General features: G+C 41.3%; 1 protein-coding gene and 1 non-coding gene across 19 annotated transcripts in view; one reads left to right on the top strand and one right to left on the bottom strand.

The window, feature by feature from the left end:
* Window positions 1-22,603, top strand: part of PROM1 (prominin 1) — a 134,675-nt gene that overhangs the window by 78,353 nt on the left and 33,719 nt on the right. For 17 of the 18 annotated variants that reach the window (XM_045075853.1, XM_045075820.1, XM_045075819.1 and 14 more), the window contains 6 exons: window positions 476-681; window positions 10,760-10,880; window positions 12,965-13,028; window positions 14,339-14,428; window positions 19,984-20,201; window positions 22,155-22,229. In XM_045075853.1, the coding sequence (XP_044931788.1) occupies window positions 476-681; window positions 10,760-10,880; window positions 12,965-13,028; window positions 14,339-14,428; window positions 19,984-20,201; window positions 22,155-22,229 (774 nt within the window). The remainder of the gene's footprint in view (window positions 1-475; window positions 682-10,759; window positions 10,881-12,964; window positions 13,029-14,338; window positions 14,429-19,983; window positions 20,202-22,154; window positions 22,230-22,603) is intronic. The other variant, XM_045075867.1, reaches the window with a different exon arrangement.
* Window positions 17,629-17,817, bottom strand: LOC123391221. The gene has a single exon (XR_006605862.1). It is a non-coding gene; the product is annotated as a U2 spliceosomal RNA (small nuclear RNA).

Raw genomic sequence — 22,603 nt, 5'->3', positions numbered from 1 at the left:
TAATGTACCCAATAACCTTTGGGGTTTAAATTCAGCCGTTTGCAATTTGACCCTGCATTTGGACATTTTACTGTGAGTTGGAAGAACATAGTAACTACTTGATTCCATATTCTGATAAATCTGTCTTCCTCTGTTTTAAGAGAGGGCATCAAGGGACTATAGAGTGGCTCAGTCAGTTAAGCCTCCAACTCTTGATTTCAGCTCAGGTCATGATCTCAGGGTTGTGAGATCGAGCCCTGCATCAGGCTCCATGCCTAGCGTATGGAGCCTGCTTTAGATTCTCTCCCTCTCCCCATGCCCGTCCCTCTTAAAAAAAGAAAAAGAAAGAAAGGAGGATCAAGATGGACATACGCACATGCACACTTGAAGATTCAACCTATCAAATAGGTTAAACAAATATAGCCTGCACACTATGGAATGTTCTACGTGTTATTTTGTGTCATGGTATATGCTGTTTCTTTTGTTTGGTCTGCAGATTATCTACTATGAAATCGGGATTATTATTTGTGCTGTCCTGGGACTGCTCTTTGTCTTTCTGATGCCTCTGGTGGGGTTTTGCTTTGGTCTGTGCCGTTGCTGTAACAAGTGTGGTGGAGAAATGCATCAGCGGCAGAAGAAAAACGGGACCTTCCTGAGAAAATACTTTACAGTCTCCCTCCTGGTGATTTGTATATTCATAAGGCAAGTAGCATCTCGGAGGACAGCAGATTTATGTTTTGGGTGGGTGAGGAATATCCCATGTCTCAACTGGTAAGCCCACGAGTTTAAAGCAAAACAATAAGGACAACAACAACACACCCATACAACGGAAGAGAACAAAAATGCGTGTGCAGGATGGTTCGAAACAGTGTCACCATAACCCGAGTTAGTGTTACAATCAAGCTGCCTTCATTTACATGCTAAGCCAACCCTTTGGTATTTTTTCCTCCCGAAAACAAGCTGATGAATCTTGGCCTGCAAGAAGTATTTCCCTCCCAGAGCAGCAGCTCCTGCCTGAAATAGCTGTTGGGAGACGGGCGGCCTGCAGAAGGCAGAGCATTTCCTAGTTGGTTTGCACATTCAAAGGGATCTTGAAGGACAGGTACAGTCCCCGAACTGGGGAATGTGTGAATGTTGCAGAATAGAATTAACTTTCTAATAATAAAACCCAGTTTTCTTGAATTTGCAGTTAAGCTGCTGCCCTCTCCCGAAGCATAGAACACGCTTCATGATTTAGAATGTTTCTTCTGCAGGTCCTTCTGCGGCCACAAGTTTTCCAATTGGCCGACAGATCAGAAGTACACTGCTTTTAAGACACCAGCCTTCTGGGGGCGCCCGTGTGGCACAGTCGGTTAAGTGTCCGACTCTAGGTTTCTTTCTTTTCTTTTCTTTTTTTTAAATTTTACTATTTATTACAATATAACATACAACTTTTTAAAAAATTTTCTTTTTGGTGTAACAGTATTCATTGTTTATGCACCACACCCAGTGCTCCATGCAATCCGTGCCCTCTCTAATACCCACCACCCGGCTCCCCCGACCTCCCATCCCCCGCCCCTTCAAAACCCTCAGATTGTTTTTCAGAGTCCATAGTCTCTCATGGTTCACTTCACCTTCCAATTTCCCCCAACTCCCTTCTCCTCTCCATCTCCCCTTGTCCTGCTCGTGTCATGATCTCAGGGTCGGCGGTGAGATTGAGCCCTGCGTCAGGCTCCACACTCAGGACAGTGCCTGCTTAGGACCCTCTCTCCCTCTCCCCCTCCACCTCACTCTCTCAATCTGAGACAAATAAATAAATTAAAAAAAAAAAAAGAAAGAAAGGAAAGGAGAGAAAAAGAAAGGAAAAAGACAGTAACATTTCACCAAGTGCAAATCAGGATCCTCGGCTGAGTGAGTTTCACGTTACTGGCCCTCTGGTTGTGATATTTGGTCACAGGAGATGTGCTTCCACATCTTCTCATTCATTCAGCCCATGAATGTCCTGACATTTAGCGACAGCAATAAAAGTGCCCACGATGTGAATAATGCTAGGTTCCAAGGAGACGCAGACACAGGAGGACCAGAAGTCCGCTTCCTCATCGCTGTTTTCTCCAAGCACTGCTTTTGCTCCATAGCTGTAGGATTTTTCAGGTTTTGCTAAATAACTGATATAAGGGAATTTAAGCAGAATTCAGAACTAAACAGAAATTTAACAAAATTAAGCAGAACAATTTCAGCTGGCCTACCAGCTAAAGTTTTAGCTGGAAATCCAAGAAGAAAAGTTCTGTAAGTGTGGTCATTAGCAGGGCCCTGGTAGGATGTATGCTGTGGGGTGATCATTCATCGGAATGTGCTATACCTATTGGAAGGGATGGGAAGCACTCCAGACCTGCTGATATGAAACAGTCCCCAGAATAGATGAATTGAGAGAAGCAGCTCGCAGACTGTGTATGGAACATGGCCCCTAGGACCAAAACAAAAAAAGAGAGAGACCCAGACATTTGGTTATATTTGCCTAGAGTATAAGTAGTAGGCAGCAGGGGTGGGCTCTGGGAAGGCAATTTGTTGATGGTGAAGGGTAGAAAGGAAATCACTTCTCACTGCAGATAGACATTTTGTCTCTTTGGAATTATCTACCATACTCAGAGATTACCTACTGAATTCAGTGCATCAAAAATCAAACTTAACCAACCAAAAAAATCTCCCCCCAAAACAAAAGTCTGTGCATTACCACCGATTCCAAGACAATCTTTCTTTCTTTCTTTCTTTCTTTCTTTCTTTCTTTCTTTCTTTCTAAGACATGCTTCTTCTGGAAATGGTTAAATAATAGAACTTAACAGTCTAGGTGCAAACTGGACCCACGTGCATGGGTTGCTAATTTCATGCACCCTTGTTTGACCATCAGGGAGGGTTTTTCTCTTTTCTCTTCTGTCTCTCCAACGCTTCTTTGTGAATAATTTGAGTCTGTTCCTGCCCAGTAAATTCTGAAAAGCAGCTTGAGATCATGTCAATGGTAATTTCAGACGTCCCTGTCTCTCTGCTTTGTGTTTGAAAGACTTTCAGGAATGCCCAGACCCCACTCCAGCTGTGGGAGTGGTTACCTCCTCTCCCCTTACCTGAAAAGTGTCAGCTGCAGTCCAAAGACCTGTCAGACCCAGCAGAGATGTCTGCGCATTTCTTTAAAACCTAAAACTTCCATCTTTCATTCATCCAGAGACTTGGAGTGCCATGCCTCTCCCTCTCTAGAGATACAGTCTGGACAGCAAAGATGAGGCTCAGGCGACAAAATATCATCGGAAAATACTTGCCCTTAAGGCTTTTTGTTAATGTGATTACTTATTCAGTAAGTTAGCAGTTTTTGCTTGATATAAATACATTTGCTATAATTTCAGGAAAATTCTTTGTTGTATGTAGTTACATATTTACCCAAATATATGTTTACATATGTAATAATAGACTTTCCATTTTTTTAAAAAAATCAAGCATATATTGTATATTGGGTTCCTATTTTGGGGGGTTCCTATTTTTAAATTGGAACTGAAAATACTTACATTTTGTCTAACTATGTGCCATGTGTGTTATATTTCACCCTGAACTGTTTGAATTATTCACATTATGCTTAAAATGCCACTGGGATGCCCAGGTGGCTCAGTTGGGTAACCATTTGACTTTAACTCAGGTCATCTCAGGGTCCTGTGATTGAGCCTGGGTGGGGCTCGGTGCAGGGCTCCCTGCTAATGGGGCATCTGCTTCTCCCTCTCCCTTTACTCCTCCTCCTGCTCATGCTCTCTCTCTCTCTCAAATAAATAAATAGAACCTTTTAAAAAAGTTTTTAAAGTACCAAAATATGTGAACAATAAAGCTACAAAGTCAGAAATAAACTTGGCTTTCATTTATATGTAAAATGAATGCTACTGGGGTTTTCTTTTTTTTATTCTTTAGAACTCCGATCCATCAAATAAATTTAGATAAGTTCTTTTTTTTTTTTTTTTTCTCCCAGGGATATTTCAGTTTAGAAAATTCTTTAAAAAAAGACAGGCTGTGATTCTCTATAGCCTTCTCTACATTCAGTTTGGGTATGTTTCCCCAGGGCAGGCCACCTGGATGATTCAGTTGGTTAAGCGTTGGCCTTCAGCTCAAGTCTTGATCTCAGAGGCCTGGGATCAAGCCCCACGTCAGGCTCCCTGCTCAGCACGAGGCCTGCTTCTCCCTCTCCCACTGCCTGCTGCTCCCCCTGCTTGTGCTTATTTTTTCTCTCCGTCTCTCTGTTTGTCAAACAAATAAATATATAAAAATCTTAAAATTATATTAAAAAATGTTTCCCCACTCAAGTAAAATTTATTAATTTAAAAACCACATCTTCAAATTTCAATGTCACCTATTTGAGGCTAAGTGACAATTTAAAACAAATTTTACAATAATCTATTGAATTCCTATATAAATCATAAATAGCTTTAAGTAAGAGTAGTATTTGACATTGTTTAGTTTATCTTAAACTCACACTAGAAGTTTAAACTTCTTGGCTTGCATTTGTAAATTTGGAATAGCTATTATGATGTCTTTCTTTTGAAACCTCTCTTGGTTTGCAAGTATTTTCGACATGATGAATTGAATTGGCAGACTAATCAAAACTAGCTAAAAAGAAGGGCACCAGAGTGGGTCAGTCAGTCAAGCATCTACCTTTGGCTCAGGTCATGATCTCAGTGGTCCTGGGATAGAGTCCAGCATTGGGCTGCAAGCTCAGCAGGATGTCTGCCCTTTCCCTCTGCCCCAGCTCACTCATGCTCACCCTCTCTCTCTCTCAAATAGATAAAAATCTTAAAAAAAAAAAAACCCAAAAAATAACAACAACAAAAAAACTAGGCAAAAAGATTACAGTCCTGGGGAAAGCAAAGATTTCTATGTGACGATTAGATAGAAGAGAGAAGAAAGTATGTCCACAAAGTCATAGTAGATAAAATAAGAGGAAAGGGGGACACCTGGGTGGCTTAGTCAGCTAAGCAGCTGAGCATCAGACTCTTGATTTCGGCTCAGGTCATCATCTCAAGAGGTCGAGCAGCACCCTGCGTCAGGCTCTGTGCTGGGTGTAAAGTCTACAGAAGATTCTGTCTCTCTTCCCCCTGTCCATACCCCCTGCTCCTGCGCACTCAAGGGCCTGCTCTCTCTTGCTCTCTCTCTTAAAAACAAATAAACAAACAAACATAAAAGCAAAAACGAGGGTGGCTGAATTATGGCCATTGGGGAGGGTATGTGCTATAGTGAGTGCTCTGAAATGTGTAAGCCTGATGATTCACAGACCTGTACCCCTGGGGAAATAATACATTATATGTTAATTAAAACAAAAATTTAGGGGCGCCTGGGTGGCTCAGAGGGTTAAGCCTTTGCCTTCGGCTCGGATTATGATCTCAGAGTCCTGGGATTGAGCACCACATCGGGCTCTCTGCTCAGTGAGGAGCATGCTTCCCCCCCTCTCTCTGTCTGCCTCTATGCCTACTTGTAATCTGTCTGTCAAATAAATAAATAAAATCTTTAAAATAAAATAAAAATCTAAAAAGGATAAGAAGCAAAAGAATGTCAACAAAGCTAGAAGGCAGACAGAGAAAGAAAAAGAGGTATAGCTTCGGTCTTCAACTGACCTCAGCAGAGACTGGATACAATTGATGAAAAATCTTTGGATAAAATTTTTTTAAAAACACTTTGATAAACCTAGAGCAGTCTACTTGCCTTTTACCAGGCTCAATTTCATTTTGTGACTTTACGCTACATTACAATTAATCCGGAAGTTGGTTTTTAAATTCATCTTGAGTACTCTTATTTTCCATCCATCCTTCTTTTAATTTGAAACAAATTAAATGTATGTTTGTTTGTTTTTGATTAGGAAAGGCATAGGTGTTAAGGAGAAAGGTCCCCTCATATACATGGAATCTATGTGGTCATGTTCCTTTCTGAGCTTTTCCAAAGGCAGCTATGGAATGTTCGAATTCACAGACGTTGACATATGTTTATGTAAGTCTGTTTGACCATCAGCAGAAGATTGAATTTCCACTTCTTGCTGTAGACTGTTCCAGCAGATGTGTCTGACTCCAGAAAAAGCCAAATTTCCTCTCCTTTCTTTCCTTTGTGCTTTGTCATCACCGCGTTTTTCAGAATTCCAGAAAAGTGATGGACAACAACCAAACAGGATCAAACAGCCATACCTTTATTTTTCCAGTGTATTTCTAAGTTTCTGAGTACAGTAAGTCAGTTTTTGCCAATTGCCATGGTGAAAATTGAATCCCAGTCTCTGTCAGGAAGATGACTATTTTCAAAATTCATTTTTTGTATTAGGATTGTGATAGTCAATTCCTGGCTTTGAGACCACAAGGTTCTAGAATAGAAACTGAGCTAGCATGCCTGAAAATCGTGAGACTTTCTTAATGTGAATGAGAGGGGGATAGTTATTTAATATTAAGATTAAAAAATTATCTTTAAAAAATAAGAGATCAGTTATAGACAAAGCATTTATTTGGCTTTTATGGGCTAATTTCATTAAGTCAGTGGAAATTGGTAGGGAAAAATTGCTATAAATTTTAAAGGTTTATCCTTAGGTTTTCAAAAGCTTTATGTATTTATTTTTAAGTATATATGAGAGAAAATTGGTCTCTCCATAATAAAATATAGAAGATGTAAAACTAATATGTCATAAAAATTAAAATTCCTGTCTTTGGCTAAAAGTTTCAAGAGATTTTGTTGTACTACATAAAAACACACGTCAAATGTCAGATTGCTAATAGTCCTTGAAATGTTATTCCCTTTTTGTGTGAGGCAAATTTCCTTCAGTACTTGCTTATTCTAATAGTTGACTGATGGTTGTTAAAAAACAAACAAACAAAAAAACCCCATAACATTAATTTATGTGATTTTTTTTTTTGCTTCAAAATTGTATTGAGTAATGTAAATCAAGGTCAACAAAAGTATAACTTCTTTATTCTCTATCTGTGTTTAAATAGGAGTTTTAAAGGGCACCTGAGTGGCTCAAGTCAGCTAAGCATCTAACTCTTGATTTCAGCTTGGGTCATGATCTCAGAGGGAAGTCAGCTTGGGATTCTTTCCCTCTCCCTCTGCCCCTTCCCCAACCTGTGCACATCCTCTCTCTCGCTCTCTCTCGCACTCTCTCTCTCTCTAAAAGATAAATAAAATAAATCTTAAATAAACAAATAGGATTTTTAAATTTTTAAATTAGAGATCACAAATGGAGTTTGCATAGTACTTAGGGTTTTTTTTTAAATTAGTTGACAACATTTAAAAAGGGAAAATTTTACATAAAAATCCATATTTCCAGGGGAGCCTGGGTGGCTCAGCTCGAGTCATGATCCTAGGGTTCTGGGATCGAGCCTGCATAGGGCTCTCTGCTCAGCGGGGAGCCTGGTTCCCTTCCTCTCTCTCTGCCTGCCTCTCTGCCTGCTTGTGATCTCTGTCTGTCAAATAAATAAATAAAATCTTAAAAGAAGAAGAAGAAAAAAATAAGCACTTCATTTTTTTTAAAAATCCAGATTTCCAGATTTTTGTGAATAATTGGAAGATCTGGCAATATTGGTCTCGCATCATGGTGGGACTTGCTGGACAGAGCATCTGCCCCGACTCCCACCTGTGACCTCCAGCTCCCAGAGGTTCATACCATATGCTTGCCCTTTCTGGTTTCTGCCTGCCCATGTAGGTCTTTGAATTAGCCATCCTTAATTTAAGTAAAAGACTTACAATATATTATAGTTCTGAAAATTAGCTTTGAAAGTTTTTGAGCTTTATTCCAGAATTCTGTTTAGGGCAGTGTGTTTTTTTTAAAAAAGACCCATGCTTTCATTTTAATTAGATCCATAATTGATTGGCAGAAATGTAGATCTTTTTAAATACATTGCATTAAAATTCAGTGTTTTATTACAAAGTTGTATTGCAATTCATTTTAGTGATTGATGATCTTTTGAGTAAAGACATTTATTCAGTAAAGGAACAAAGACTGTTATGAACTAGACACTTCAAACATATGGCTAATCTTCTAAATGGATCAAATGAAACAAAGCCCAGTCCATAAACTCACTTTCATTGAGCACCCATCATGGACAAGAGACCCATCATTTACCCAAAGTTGACAAAGAAGCAGTTTCTCCCTCTTTCTAGGGAAATCAAGCATAGGTAGAAATAGAGCAACCTTGAGTAGCCCACCAGAATTTCAGGGAGAGTCCTCTGAGAGTTCAAGGCAAGGAGGTTCTTCTCCCCTTCAGTGAAAGCCAAGTAAACTTAGACCTGTTTGTTTTCCAAGTTTATTTTGACTACTTCTGTGACAAAATGGATCTGGAGCATGATGAATGATAATATGGGCTTGCTGGAGAGAGAATGGAAGGGAGCCCCCTGCTTGATATGCTGTGGTGGGGCAGGTGTCTTCAGGTGGTGGCCCTGACTCATCATGAGGTGGAATGTTTGAAACTGGGCAATGCAAATAAAGCTTCAGGTGCGTTGCTGCAAGCCAACTTTTTCTCTTCTTCTGTTAACGCTACTCCAAAGTCATTTGACCTTATTCTTCATGAGCCCATCATTGAGTAACTATTATTTTTATGGTATATTGACTATCTGGTAAATACCAAAGCTGACTTAAGAATGGCAAAGATGGATTGTAAGGTGGTGGTTCCAAATGGCACAGACTATTGTTAATGTCCATTGTTTTTTTAATTACTATCAACGTGAACCCAAATTTTAACAAATGTTCTTCGAGGGGCTCGAGCTATGGTTCAGTGGGTTAAGCATCTGCCTCCAGCTCAGGTCCTGGGATCATGTCCTACATCGGGCTCCCTACTCAGTGGGGAGCCTGCTTCTCCCTCTACCCCTCACTCCTGCTTTTGCTCTCTCTCCCTGCCATGTTCTCGGTCTCTCCCAAATAAATAAATAAAATCTTTAAAAATAAATAAAGTAAAAAAGTTCTTGGAGACCTTGTGGACATCCAGGAACCCCTCTCCTTTACAGTTCGAGAAGTACTTATCAAATTTAATTTTCAGTTGTGCAATACCAGCCAAAGCTCACAGAAGGAAAATGACTTTCTCAAGCTCCCATCTTGTGAGTTAGAGGCAGCAGTGGGGTTAGAACCCACGTCTTATATTCCTACCTTAAGTCACATTCCATTCCATGGCAACTTGTTAACCATAAGAACTATTGTTCAAGAGTGTGTGTTACAGACTTTTTTTTTTTTATTATTAGTTTTGAAAACCTAATGTACCCATGTAATACTGCAATGGGAAAATAGGTTTGAGACCAGCAATGAACCAATGCAGCTTGGAATGAACCATGGCTGTAAATAGGGCAAATGACTATCCCCATTTCCCGACTGAGGAGTTGCCTGGGAGTAAGTTTGTCTAAATTGCAAAACTTTGTTATAGAGCCTATTCACGCTTTCCATTGGATGGTTACAAACGAACAATTTGGTCATTAATTTCTGTAGGTTAAATACCGTTGTCCGAAGTTTAGGTGATTCCTTGCTGCCATCTAGTGGCTAAATCCAGAAGGGCTTTGGTATTTAGCAATTTTCTTTTTTCTTTTCTTTTTTTTTTTAAAAAGATTTTGTTTATTTTATTTATTTATTTGACAGACAGAGATCACAAGTAGGCAGAGAGGCAGGGAGAGAGAGAGAGAGAGGAGGAAGCAGGCTCTCCGCGGAGCAGACAGCCCGATGTGGGGCTCGATCCCAGGACACTGGGAACATGACCCGAGCCGAAGGCAGAGGCTTTAACCCACTGAGCCACCCAGGCGCCCCGGTATTTAACAATTTTCAACGTAACATTTTAACATTGGAAGGCTTTGACACAAAAACAAACCAACTGGTCAAATTAATTTAGTAACTACTTAACAGTAAGAGAGCCTTTAAAATGATCAAATGCAGACATTTTAGATGGTTTGGAAACTGTGTTTTTATTTTTCACGTAGAATAACTTGTCATACAAGATGCCTAATAACTTGTCATACAAGATGCCTTTCACGGTGTTTTTGAAAATCTTTATTGAAATATATTTTATGTAGAGAAGAGTTTCCATATCATAAGTACGTAGGCATCAATTTGAATAATGTGAGCACACCGATGATGTCATTAGCCACTCCTCCTCAAGTACAACACTGACTTTTAGCACCATTGGTTTCTTGATTTTGTACATTATACAAAATAGATCGATACAGTGTGTGTGCTACTGTTCGCAGCATCTCATTTGTCAGTTTAACGCTGAAGTAACTCACCTGGACGATAAAAAAAAGTAATAAGGACAATTAGAGGGAGCAAAAAATGTTAGGAAGCCCAAACCATCCTCATCATATTGGTATTTTTCCTGATAGTCTTCTTTGAAGGGAGCAGAGGTATGCACACAGGCTGTGTTTGTGTGCATGCTGAGCAAGACGGTGTGCACCCACATTTCCAAGTGTGCAGGAATGACGCCCTGTTGCACACACAGCCTTATGAGCCTTGCTCCTTTTGTTCCCTCCACCCATTTAGTGGGAACATTGTTCCATTTGTAAGATTCATATCCAACAGAACAATATATATTAAATGAATGTGTGTCTCCTGTGAGAGGGCTGAGTCCCATGCTGTGGTCCACATGTTGGGTGATGGGATCTTGGCAGAAAGGCTGCAGCCGTGGGAGGGGGCCAGGTGTGGGGGAAGGTCCGGCCGTCCTGAGGGGTCCCACGCAGGACACAGCTCCCCTTGTATCTGCAGAGCTGCTCTGTGCCTGGCCAGAAGACCACACGTCATGTAATAAATGTCCTTCCTTCTCTTTTCCATTTCTGGCAGTGTGGGTATCATCTATGGCTTTGTGGCCAACCACCACCTGAGGACCCAGATTGAAAAGACTCGGAAGTTGGCAGACAGCAACTTGAAAGACTTGAGAACCTTCCTGAATGGAACGCCAGCGGTAAAAACCACAATGACACCTGGTGTTTGGGGACTTTCTGAGTCCCTGTATATATCTGGCATCTCATTTGGACTTCTAGAAGCCCAGTAAATCAGTGCAGACAGGTGCTACATTTTAATTTTGTAGATGAAGCAATAAAGGCCCAGTGAGTGATGTTTAAAATGACATTTTAAAAAATTTTAGAAAATGACAAACATGTCATTTCAGAACAGGTGTCATTATTTTATTACTTTATTTTAAGGTATAACATAAAATTATAGTATTTATTACATAACTGCTCAACTACTTTATGGGTCTCGTGATTTTTTTTTTAAAGAAAAATCTTTAGGTGCCATTGTCCTTTCTTCTTGGCAATATAGTTAACTATGCGTGGTTTACATGAAGTTACTCTTGTCATGAGACAAGAGTTTCAAGAGTTTCCTGCTTTATAAACACCCATTTGCTCCTATTTGGATAGATGCGTAGAAATCCTTGGGAAGGGGATACACACACTCGTGCCCACATACACGCATACAAAAAACACAGAAGTTGTTTTTGGGAGAAGGGGAGCAGTATGGCTGGATGGCACATTTTTCCGTATCCCAGAAGCATGTGATGTCTTGCCTGTAGAAAATATTGTTTTTTAAAATACCTAAGTAGAAACCAGCCCAAATAATTGATGCTGAGCTCATAGGTACCAGTATGAGGAGAAAAATGCCTTCCTGTTCAATTCCCTAATCAGATTTCACCAGAATCCATGGGCCTTTCCACACAGAGATGTACTCTTCTAGGTTTGTTATATTCTAAACAATGCTAACATATTAGGTATTGTACCAGTTTTTAAAAACGGGTTTGGAACTAAAAGAGCAAAAACTGCAAGCATTTTTTATTTTTTTTAATCTTGAGGTTAGAGAAGCTAATTTTATTCATAGCTTTATAAGAGGGAAATAAGAAGCATGAATAAATTTGTAAATAAATCTGTGAATAAATTTTCCTATTTTTTTAGCCACCATTCTAAAGACTTCAAAGTAAAACTTTTTTCCTAAAAAGGTGGCAACATTATATATAGCAGTCATGGCTGGTGAACTTTGGGATTGCTTTCAGAATCTTGGAAGAATTGTAAATTGTCATAACTTTGGGAGAAACTTATCTAGCTCAAAATAAATGAAGAGGTCTAATAAATGTATAAAAAATGGGCAGAATGTGCATTAATTTAATGAGGACATATAATTGGCCCAAACATAATAACTATTTAACCTTACTCAAGTAGTTGGAAAAATGAAAATTTAAATACTAGTGTACATTTTCACTGAGGGGATTGGCAATGGTTATTCAGCCAACGGTAACACCCAGTGTCGCGGAGGGTGTGGGGAAGCAGGTCCGCTAGGGCCCAGAAGACTGGAGGGTAAGCAGCATCTTCGGAGGCCAGCTCAGTAGTGACCACTGAGTAAAATGGCTGGTCTTAATGCAGTAGATTACAAATGGCCTCGAGTTCTTTTTAGTCCCTTGCTTGAAGAGATGAATCTCTTTCCAACCCCTTAATCTGGTCCATGCCTGTGATTTGCTTTGATAAGAAGAATGCAGTGGGTGTGACCTTGAGCTAGCTCTGACCTCACGCTTCAAGAGACCTCACAGTATTCATTTTTGCTCTCTTGCTACTGAGAGAGAATGGTGTGAAAACACTCAGGCTGGCCACTTAGAAGATGAGAGGACACAGCCTGCTGCCAGACACCCTGAATGTGCCTCATCTCCTCTGATTTCAGAAGCTAAGCAGGGTTGGGCCTGGTTAGGACTTGGGTGGGAAAAGATGAGACGCCATGTCAGGGGAGGGGCCTGTTTGTCCCCAGCCCCGCCCCCCGCCCCCCCCCCGCCCCCCGCCTCTCCACAGGACCAATGCACAGAATCAGGAGAAATTAGAAATCCTATTTCCCAAGCCAAGAAGTTTTGGAGTATTAAGAAGTCTGGGTATCAGAAAATATAAATATCTCTAGGAACCTGCTTTCTTTTTAAAATGTTCTGATTCAAGATGGTTTTTGTTAGATCTCTTTATTGTGGCTTTGGACTTTAGAAGAGTTTCATGCTTCTTTTTTTTTTTTTTTTTAAAGCAAATCAACTATGTGCTGAGCCAGTATGCAACCACAAAGAAAAAGGCATTTTCGGATCTGGATAGTGAGTAAAACTTAAAGTTGCCCCAACTTCATTTGTTGGTTTGTTGGTTTATTGGTTGTTTGGTTGGTTTTGGCTAGAAGAGACTCTGGCCATCTCCCATCAAACATGAGCTAAGTGATCAATATGCCATTTCTACAACTTCTGCATCAAAGCTGGGGCAAAGTAGAACAATTCCCTAGAGTTATGGACAATTTGCAGTTTGTTACCCAATGAGTAAAATCCAACCTTTATGGTAAGAATGCTTTTGCTTTCCTGTGGCCCTGTGCTTGTTCTGCCTTCCCCAGGTGATGAGGGAAATGGGTCTCTGTCAGATTCAGGGTCACGGATGGAGCTGGGCTCCCCAGAGAAGCCAGTGAGCTTCAGAAATTGGGGTCAGTCAGTGCTGCCCCTGTAGGCCCCCGAGGAGGTTCCACACAGCCTCCCTCAGTGGTTCTCCCCCAGGGGCTGTTTTGCCTTCCAAGCAACATCTGGCAACACCTGGAGATATTGTGGTTGTCCCAACAGGTGAGGGTGGGGACAGTGCTGCCCGCCTGCTTGGATAGAGGCCAGCGAGGCTTCCAAACACCCTACAACGCATAGGACAGCCCCCACCATGAAGAATTATCCAGCTCGAAACATCCATAAATGTCATTGTTGGGAAGCCCTGGCCTCACTGAAGAGATCAGAGACACACGGCTCTACTTTATAAACCCTGAGTTTCTAAGGTTTCCCGCTACCCAGGAACTGAGTGTTCCTGTGAATACTCTTGTATTCTGAAATGGCATAAAGCAAAGAACGATTACTATCAATCTATGTGGAAATACCCTGGAGCGTTCCCAGACCCCAAAGTCACCTGTCTTAGGCTTTCCTGAAACCACAGGACACATCCTGCGAATGGATGCACACAGTAGCTGGAGACAAGCCCAGAGGCTCCGGGACGCAGCAAGGAGCTCATGCCCTCCACCCTGAGACGCTGGGTGTGATTCCTGGGGAAGGCACTGGGGGGCGCCACTCTCGCTGTCTCTGTATGGGCTCATCTCCCTGCAAAATCATCAGGGGTCACCTGTAGGATTAAAAACCCAGCCTGTGTTGATTGCTTTTTTTCTTGGGGGACTGAGTGCTGGTGTGGAAACTTTGAACAGCGTGGAGAAATCTCCCCCAAGAATCAACACCTAAATGAGGTCGAGGAGGAAAAGGGTGTTTTCAGGGCAAGAGAGACCCCACATGACTTTCCAAGGGGGACATCCTGCAGAGGAAGGAAAACATGGGTTAAGAGATGAGGACTTCCTTGGAGCCTACTCTCACAGCCCTTTCTGCTTCCTTGCATTTAGATATTAAGCCATTGCTAGGAGGTGGGATTCACGAACAGCTAAGACCCAAAGTCACGCCCGTGCTTGATGATATCAAGGCCATGGCGGAAGGTAAGCATCACTCCAGAAATGGGCGAGAGTGGGATCCCACTGGAAGTCTCCTGCTTCCCAGGATCACGCTCCCTTTGTTTTCCCCAGATGTGGGCATGCCAACAGGCTGGGTAAAGACACACAGCATCACAATGGTTTGGTTTTGTTTTTAAGTTTGTGTAAAAGAGGTTGTACTAATGGTCTCCAAATCCTTTGAAATAATAACAGCAGCATTTGCTAGGAGCCTGCCACCTGTTTTTGTAAAGACCGTTATTGGAGGGCAGCTGTGTTCTTCGGTGAGGGGGCATCTCACAGCAGAGCTCAATATTTGCAGCAGGGACCCTGTGGCCCACAAACCCTGAAGTATTTACCATCTGTCCCCTTACAGAAAAAGCTTATTGACACTTGCTACAGAAGATGAGTAGCCTCGAGAATTTTAGGTCTTTGGGGGTCTATTGGTTATGCTTTCCTTTTTCCTGGAAAGAACAACTTTGGGAAAAGAGGAATCTGTAGAGATATCTTAAGATACCACAGTCTGTGATCTAAGGGAGCAGATGTACTGATTTTAAGAAACTACATGTTCAATTGCAGTGAAAAAATAAGACTGTGAGCCCCTTCCAAATGTGGAGATGTCTGTGCTAAGTGTTTGGTAGAGAGGACCGTTCATCTGTGTCTTACATTTGTCATCCTTCCACTGTGAATTCTTCCATGAGCCAGGATTCCCAAGAAGACAGGCCACAAAGGAAGGGCATGTGTTGAAGTTGGAAAGTTACGCTCATTCCTTTTGACATTCTTCCCTGCCATTCACCACCCCTCCTTAGAGTTCAAAGACATGAAAACAGGATGACATGCAGAACAGGCCAGGAGTTGGTAAGATTCATTTTAACCAACTGATTAGTCTTTCCTTGCTCTTCTCCTTGACCCTCCAACTGAAGGCATGTGCTCCACTGTGGGTGCCGCTTAGAGGCCTCCCTGACACCTGCTTCCCTGGTCATGAGCCACGTCCTTCCAGTGCAAGGAAACTGAGGCCCAGAGAAGGATGTGATTGTAAACACCCATGTCCCCTTCCTTCCTTCCTTGCATACCTGGCCCCTTCCCATGCTTCCAGTCACATCCCATGTCAACCCTCCAACCCCCAAACCTTCCTTTCCAAGCTATGAATCTCAGCCTTTATTCTACCATAGGTCTCTGCAGGCATAATTCTCTCTCAGATCCCTGTCCTGCACATGCTTCCTTGACCTACTGATTTGTTCATTTCTTAATTCCCCTAGCTTATGTTTGGAGACACCCAACACAGTATCTGGCTCAGAGAAAATTATCATTTCTTGAGTGAATAAAGGCCCACAGACCTTATCTTCATTTTCTAAGTGTAGAATACTGTAACTTTGCTGGTGATGGAGGCGAAAACAGATTACATTCTTTCATAGTCCTGCTTCAGTCGCTAGGCAACTCCTTTTGACTACAAGCATCCTGATCTTTTAATGTGTTGTAGTCATTTGATTTTTTTTTAGTTACCCTTAATGTGCTCTGTGTATATATCTACCTATTTAAATCAGATTATAGTTGTTTTTATTTGCTTTGGGAATTTTGCTGATGATTCTTAGAGGTCTTTTGGAGGTGCCATTGATGTGATATCAATACCAAAGACCCTTTAAGTGGCTTAAACAACAGGAAATATATCATACATGACAAGATATTGGAGGTATGGCAGTTCCAAAGTTAGCTGCTTTGGAGATTTGACAACATTGTCAAGGAGCCCTTCGCCCCCTGCCCCATCCTATGGTTAGCAGGAGGTATTACTTAACCAACCACCAGGAACAGACAATGAAAGGAGATGGGTTCCTGGTTGCTGCTCATCCCCTCACTGGGAGAATTGTCACTCCTGTAAAATGCTGAACCTTCACTTCCCACATCTTTGGCATAGCTTTTGATGATTATCCTCTGTGTCCCCTCATCATAGCTTCGTGTGTTTGCATTTACCAGTGGGTTCCTGATTTGGGCTGGCTCTGTGACCTTTACAATCAAATATCTCCCATCACCTCTCTTCTCTTTGAAACATCTCTTGAGTAATTATGTGTCATTTCCCCAACACATATAGAAAATATGTTTCTATCTGGTTTTCAACTAAGTGGATTGTTTGCTCATATAACTGACACTGGTGGCTTCAGGTAAGGCTTGATCTAGTGGTGAGATTTTTATTTTTCCACCCAGTAGAGATGTAGACATTCTCTACAATGTCTGTATCATTCTAATGCAAACTCCCCTTATAATTGCAAGAGGGCTGACACTAGTCACATTGCTCCTCTTCCTCAACCAGATTTCCCTCCATTTGGGGCATTCGGGGTTCCACAGCCATCTTTGGACCAGTGGTACACAGGGGAAATGGATAAGTGGGAAGTGGGACCCATGTTATCTAAACACAGTTTTGCTGCATCTCAATAGACAATGACATGACTTCTGAGATGTCAACCAACCAAGTCCACAGCAAGTGTTTGTAGAAATCATCAGCCATAAAGTAATATTTAGAGTGTTGAGGGCCTAGGAGTATTGAAGGTATGCCACGTACATTTCCTAAACCCTATTCAGAGTCATAAGAGTTCTGTGTGATTGGTATAGTCACTTCCATTTTACCAAATCAAGACAGTAAGGCTCAGAGATCATGTAACTTGTCCAAGACCAGGTAGCTGGGGAGTGGTAGAATTAGGATTTAGATGCAGGTCTAACTATAAAGCCTGTGGGGCTTGGTCCACACTAGATGGAACTTAGGTCCCAACACCACTGGAGAGTGTTAAGATGTAGGGTGCTTTTGGTGCCATGCATGGCAAGACAGCAGAGAGGAGTTTGGAGGAGGAGTTAGAAATCTAGAGTTCAGGTGCTGGTGTGGCCATGGAAGGATGTTCAGCATTTGGAAAATTGGTCTTTGGAGTTCTCCAGCTCCAAAATTATGTAATGGCAAATTCTTTCCAAAAATATATGAATAATGCAATGTGATTGTTGTGTACCTTTACTTTTGGGCCATTTTTACTGTTTGGATTATAGTTTCCTTTGAATTAAAGGCCATTAAAACAGATTTTATTGCTCCCTTCAGTGCTTCCTGCATTAGTTTTAAAGTTTTATTGTTTTTTTTAAGCAGGCTAAACACGTTATAGTTTAGCCTCTGGTGTTGCCAAAGTGTCTTATACTATGCTTAATAAACTGACATGACTTTTTTTTTTGTCCTTGACGGGACCACCATTCCTGGAGGTACTTCAATGCCAGGTCGATGTGTGGAGTGGATGGAGTAAACTCATTCCATCCCACTGCTCCAAAAATCCATTTAATATATTGTCCTTAGATAGAGGACATATCAGATATTAAATTGATAAGAACAGATACTGCACTGGATCTTAGCCAAAAGGCTGAGAATCAATGCTTTGACAACTTTTTTTGCTAAAAATGCTTTGCAGCCTTACATGTTTAGTGGCTTTGGAGATAGCAGAAACATGCAAATTCATCTGTGTTAATCTTTTTTGAGCTGCAGATCAGGAACTACAAAGGAAATGTGCTATGAGCTGGTAAAAATGTTAATTAACTAAAATTCAGAATCTAAAATATTTTTCCACTGACTTCAGATACATAATATATGTGATCTTGCTAAGTCTGGAATGACTCCCAGAGTTGTAACCCAGTAGGTATTTTATAGACATAAAATACTTTGAAGGCTTTGGAAAAAATGTATATTTATTACCTCTGAGTCTTTCTTAGGACATGATGGAATAGTACACATAACCCAGAATGTCTGCAGACTGTACTTAAATGGACACACGTATTCTGGGCCATCAATTTATTTTATCACCCATCATTCTAGGTTGTTGTTGTTTGTCTCTTGCCTGAAAATACCTTCTCTTAAAATGGAAAGGACTCTGAGAGGTAAACCACATTAAAATGTGAGGTGTGTGTTGTGTGATGGGAGGCATATTTTGGCACACTCTTTTGCATCCTGTCTGTGTTTTTAGTTGCAACCCTGTTCTTTGTTTCTTGTTTTTGCTATGGTAGATGTTCATTGACCCTCTAATATGAGCCCATGCTTTGCTGATAATCCTGGGAGGTAAGTGCAAGAGATGCAACTACTGACTCCCAGAGTGGCTCTTTGACAAAGTCTTAAATACTGCTGTATCTCCAATGCTGTTAAGACATGACTGGACCAAAATTCAAGAGAAAAGATCGAAGCAGATGTGAAGATTTTATATCTAAGCCAGGTGACAAAATTTGGGGCCAATGGCCATACGGTCTACTCCTGGAAGCCTCCCCAGGTCTCAGGGTAAATCATCAGAGCTGGGTTGTGGTGCCATCTTGGGTGAGCAGACCTGTTAAGACATAGCCGAGAATTATAGACTCTCCTAAGAACCAAGAGATGACCCAACCAGCTTCCTAATTTACAGATGAGAAAACCGAGATCCGCAGAGGTGAAATAGTTTGCCAAAGATGCTATCACGAGGTGTTTGCGGAATTGGGATAAGACCTCTGGTGAGATCCCACAACACAATGCATTAAAGTGTGTGTGTGCATGTGTGTGTGTGTGCACATGGTTTTCTCACTCAAGTTGTATGTGGTTGCCAGGGAAGGTTGGAGAAAGCAGTTTTTAAGGGCATTCACATTTTCGCTTGCAACACCCAAGTGTGGCTTGATGCTCTGCCATCTGTTCTGTGAGCCTGCTGGCTTAGGAGAAGAGCAGTGCCCTCTGTTTAAATTTCACATTTTTTACTCCTGTGGCTTTAAGTCATTGTAGAAAAGGGTTGTAATTCACAACCTCCCTGGTCATGAATACATAGTTCTACACCTCAGAAAAATTGGGAAGATAGCAAACAATTATCAAGGATCTCCTAGTATAAGAATGTGTCCTGGGCTGGGAGTCTCCCCAAATAGAACAGATGGACTCGATGACATCACGGAATCTGTCTGAGCATTCTGATGCCCACATGCAAGGATGAATGTGGTGGTGGTTTCACCATGCTCAGATGAGGAAATCACTAAAGAACTTTCAGGAATCGGTTTCTGGTGACCAGCAAGTGGCAAAGAAGGGATCTGTACCTAGACCCGCCTGAACCCCAAATCATACTCTTCACCTGCTACTCTGTGTAATTCCAGCTCTCTGAATATCCGTCGCTGAGATGTGTCTGGGTGTGATCAGTTTTGATGTGGTTAAAACCGCTCAGGGTTGAAGATGCTAGCTTTTTAGGGCTGGCCTCTTCAAGACTGGGCGATGCTAGGGGAGTGACATCTTTTCCTACCATGACTGTTCCAGTGGCGGCCAGTGAATGCAGCAACTCAGTGTCCCCGTTGCATTCCTGGGCTTGTTCTTACTCCTTTTTCTTGTCCGAAGAGCCCTGAGGTCGGAAAGCTGAGCCGGCTGGAGTAGCTGGCCAAGGAGGCCAACAGTGTCCCTGTATTCCCCTAGAGGGCTCCTCCCCTGGTTGCCTCCCAATGTCTGTTATAAGTCCATCTCCAGTTCCCTGAAGGTTCCTTGTAGATGAAAACGAGTTTCCACTGCCTGCCTGGTGGGTGCTTCTGTTCTGAAACTAGGTGTGTCCCCACAGCAATCAAGGAGACCAGAGAAGCCTTGTTGAATGTGAACAACACTTTAAAGGAGCTGAAGAGGTCAACTGCACAACTTAACACCAGCCTCAGTGATGTGAAAAGGAACGTGGAGCAGTCACTCAGTGACCCCATGTGCTCTGTCCCGCCAGTGGCTACCACTTGCAACAACATCAGAATGTCTCTCGACCAGCTGGAGGACAATACCAACCTGGGCCAGGTGAGGAGGTGACCTTGATACAGGGCAGTGCCATTGGGACCCCTGTCAGATGAACGGCGGCCTGGGTCTCTGTCAGTGTCCTGATCACCGCATTGGCACAGCTGTGGCCAGGCAGAAGGAAAAATGGGAAAGCCCTCCTTTCTTAAGTGTTCTCTGCAGTTCATTTGGTGGAACCTACCAGAATGAATTCAGCTTTAAAAAGAAAAAAGGAAGCAAGATGTGTTTTTGTAGACCTTTAAAAAAAAAAATAGTTTGAAATGACATGCCTAGTATATTAACCACATATGCCTAAATATAAGGTAATTCCCCATATTCCAAAGAGAAAATTCGGTGGAAAAAAGAAGGAATTTGGAGCAACTTGAATATACAAAGTCCTGAGATACAGATAAAATAAAGTCTCCTAATGATTTTTAATGTATGAAGATAGTGGTATATACATACCACTCTTTTTAATAAAATATTTTAATATGATTATACTCTTCACACCTTTCTATCTCATGGGCCAACGTTATGCACATTCTTCACCTTCAGTCTCCACGTGTATGTATGAGTTATGCATATCACTGTGGTCACCAGTGCACAGTCTTTCAGAGACTGGGATCTTCCCTTGCATTTAAAATGTATAGGATTGAGTCTTCTGGGAGTGACTTTTTATTTTGATGTCCTTTCAAACATGCAGAAAATTTGCAAGAACGGTGCAGGGAACTCTTGTCCACACCCTTTACCCAGAAACACCAGCTGCCAACCTTTTGCTCCGTTTGCTTCATCATCTGTTTATCCATCTGTGTATCTACCAACTACTCATATTGTCATTTTTGCATAAAATACTGTCATTTGTATACTGTCATTTTATAAAATATTGTGCATTTTGTGTTTTTCTCAATCACTTGTCAGTAAGTTGCAGGTGATGTGTCCTCTTATCCCTAAATATTTCAGTGCCTTTCCTAACTGTACACAAACTTTATTATATGGTTCTCAAAATTGGGACATGTAATGCTGACCCAAACTCCATCTAGTCCATGGCTTATATTCCAATTTTCCTAAAAAATCTGACTATACAGCTGTTTTTCTTTCTCCGGTCTAAGGGCCAGTCCAGAGTCATACATGGTCTTTAGTTGTCATGTCTGTTTAGTTACTTCAATCTGGGACAGTCTTCCACTGTTATCTTTTTTGTTTGTTTGTTTTTTAAAATTTTTACCTATTTATTTATTTATTTATTTATTTAAATACTTAGGGACCATGCCAGACAGGGAGCTTGAACTCATGACCCTGAGGTTGAGAGTCACATGCTCTACCACCTGAGCCAACAAGGCACCCCTCCACCTGTTTTCTTCTTTTTTGATATTGACATTTTTGAAGACTATAGGCCATTTATTTTATAGAAGGACCTTCATTTTAAGTTTATTCAGTGTGCCCTCACGATTAGATTTGAAGTCATGCATACTTGCTGGGGATATCGCAAGAGTGATACTGTGTTCTTCTTGGTACATCGTGTCAGGAGATCCGTGATGTTTGTCTTGGTGAGAGACAGAACACTTTAAGTCCATGTACAATGCTGTCAAGGAGAAATGTATTCCAGACTACTCACCAACATAACCTTTGGCTTTATTGTTTTTAAACATGTCTTTAAAGAGGTTGTTAATGCTTTATTGAAAAATAACCAGTACCTGAAATTGTGAGATCACACATATTTGATCTGTGTTAAACTTCTTTCCCTAACTTTTGCTAACTGCAATAGGAGTCCTCCAAATATCTAAAACTTAATGCCTGTAGAGGTGACTCTGAACTAAATGTCTTTCTCCCCAGACAATATTCTATTGTTCAAAAGAAACTTAAATCATACCCTATAATATAGAGACTTTGGGACTTGGATATAAGATGACTTCCTTTTTTATGACAAATAATTGTTGGCAGTATCCACCTAGCCTTATATTTTGTTTTATGAATTTTCAGCTCCCATCTTTGGATCAGCAAATTGATAATATTAATGATGTTCTTCGAACAGATTTGTCCAGCCTGGTCCAACAGGTATGTTTTTTTTTTTTGGAAAAAGAAAAAATACAGTGGTTTGTTTATATCATGTTAAAGGGTAGACTAGTACATAAGAAAAGAGGTAACTGGGAAGAAAAGTCCTAAAATTTTGGAAACAGGGCTGCCAAGAAGGGTGTTAACTATTATCCACCGGGTAATTTTTCTCATTGCACTTCAAGAAATGTGTGTTAAGCATCGGCTGTGTACAAAGCACCATGCTGGAGATAAAAAGCAAAAGACGATCTCACCTTCCTGGGACTCAGAATTTGATGGGTGTTGTGCCGAACCCCATACTGACTCTGACGCGAGGTGCCCTCCCACTCTGCGAGTCAGTCCTGTCACTTCGTCTCCTCCCCCTTGTGCACATTCAC

This window comes from Mustela putorius, unplaced genomic scaffold (genome assembly GCF_011764305.1).
Source record: "Mustela putorius furo isolate JIRA1106 unplaced genomic scaffold, ASM1176430v1.1 tig00000083_pilon_pilon_pilon, whole genome shotgun sequence".
In the NCBI taxonomy this organism is placed as follows: Eukaryota; Metazoa; Chordata; class Mammalia; order Carnivora; family Mustelidae; genus Mustela; species Mustela putorius.
Note: the sequence above shows the minus strand (reverse complement) of the source record. Positions and strands in the feature narration are given on the sequence as shown.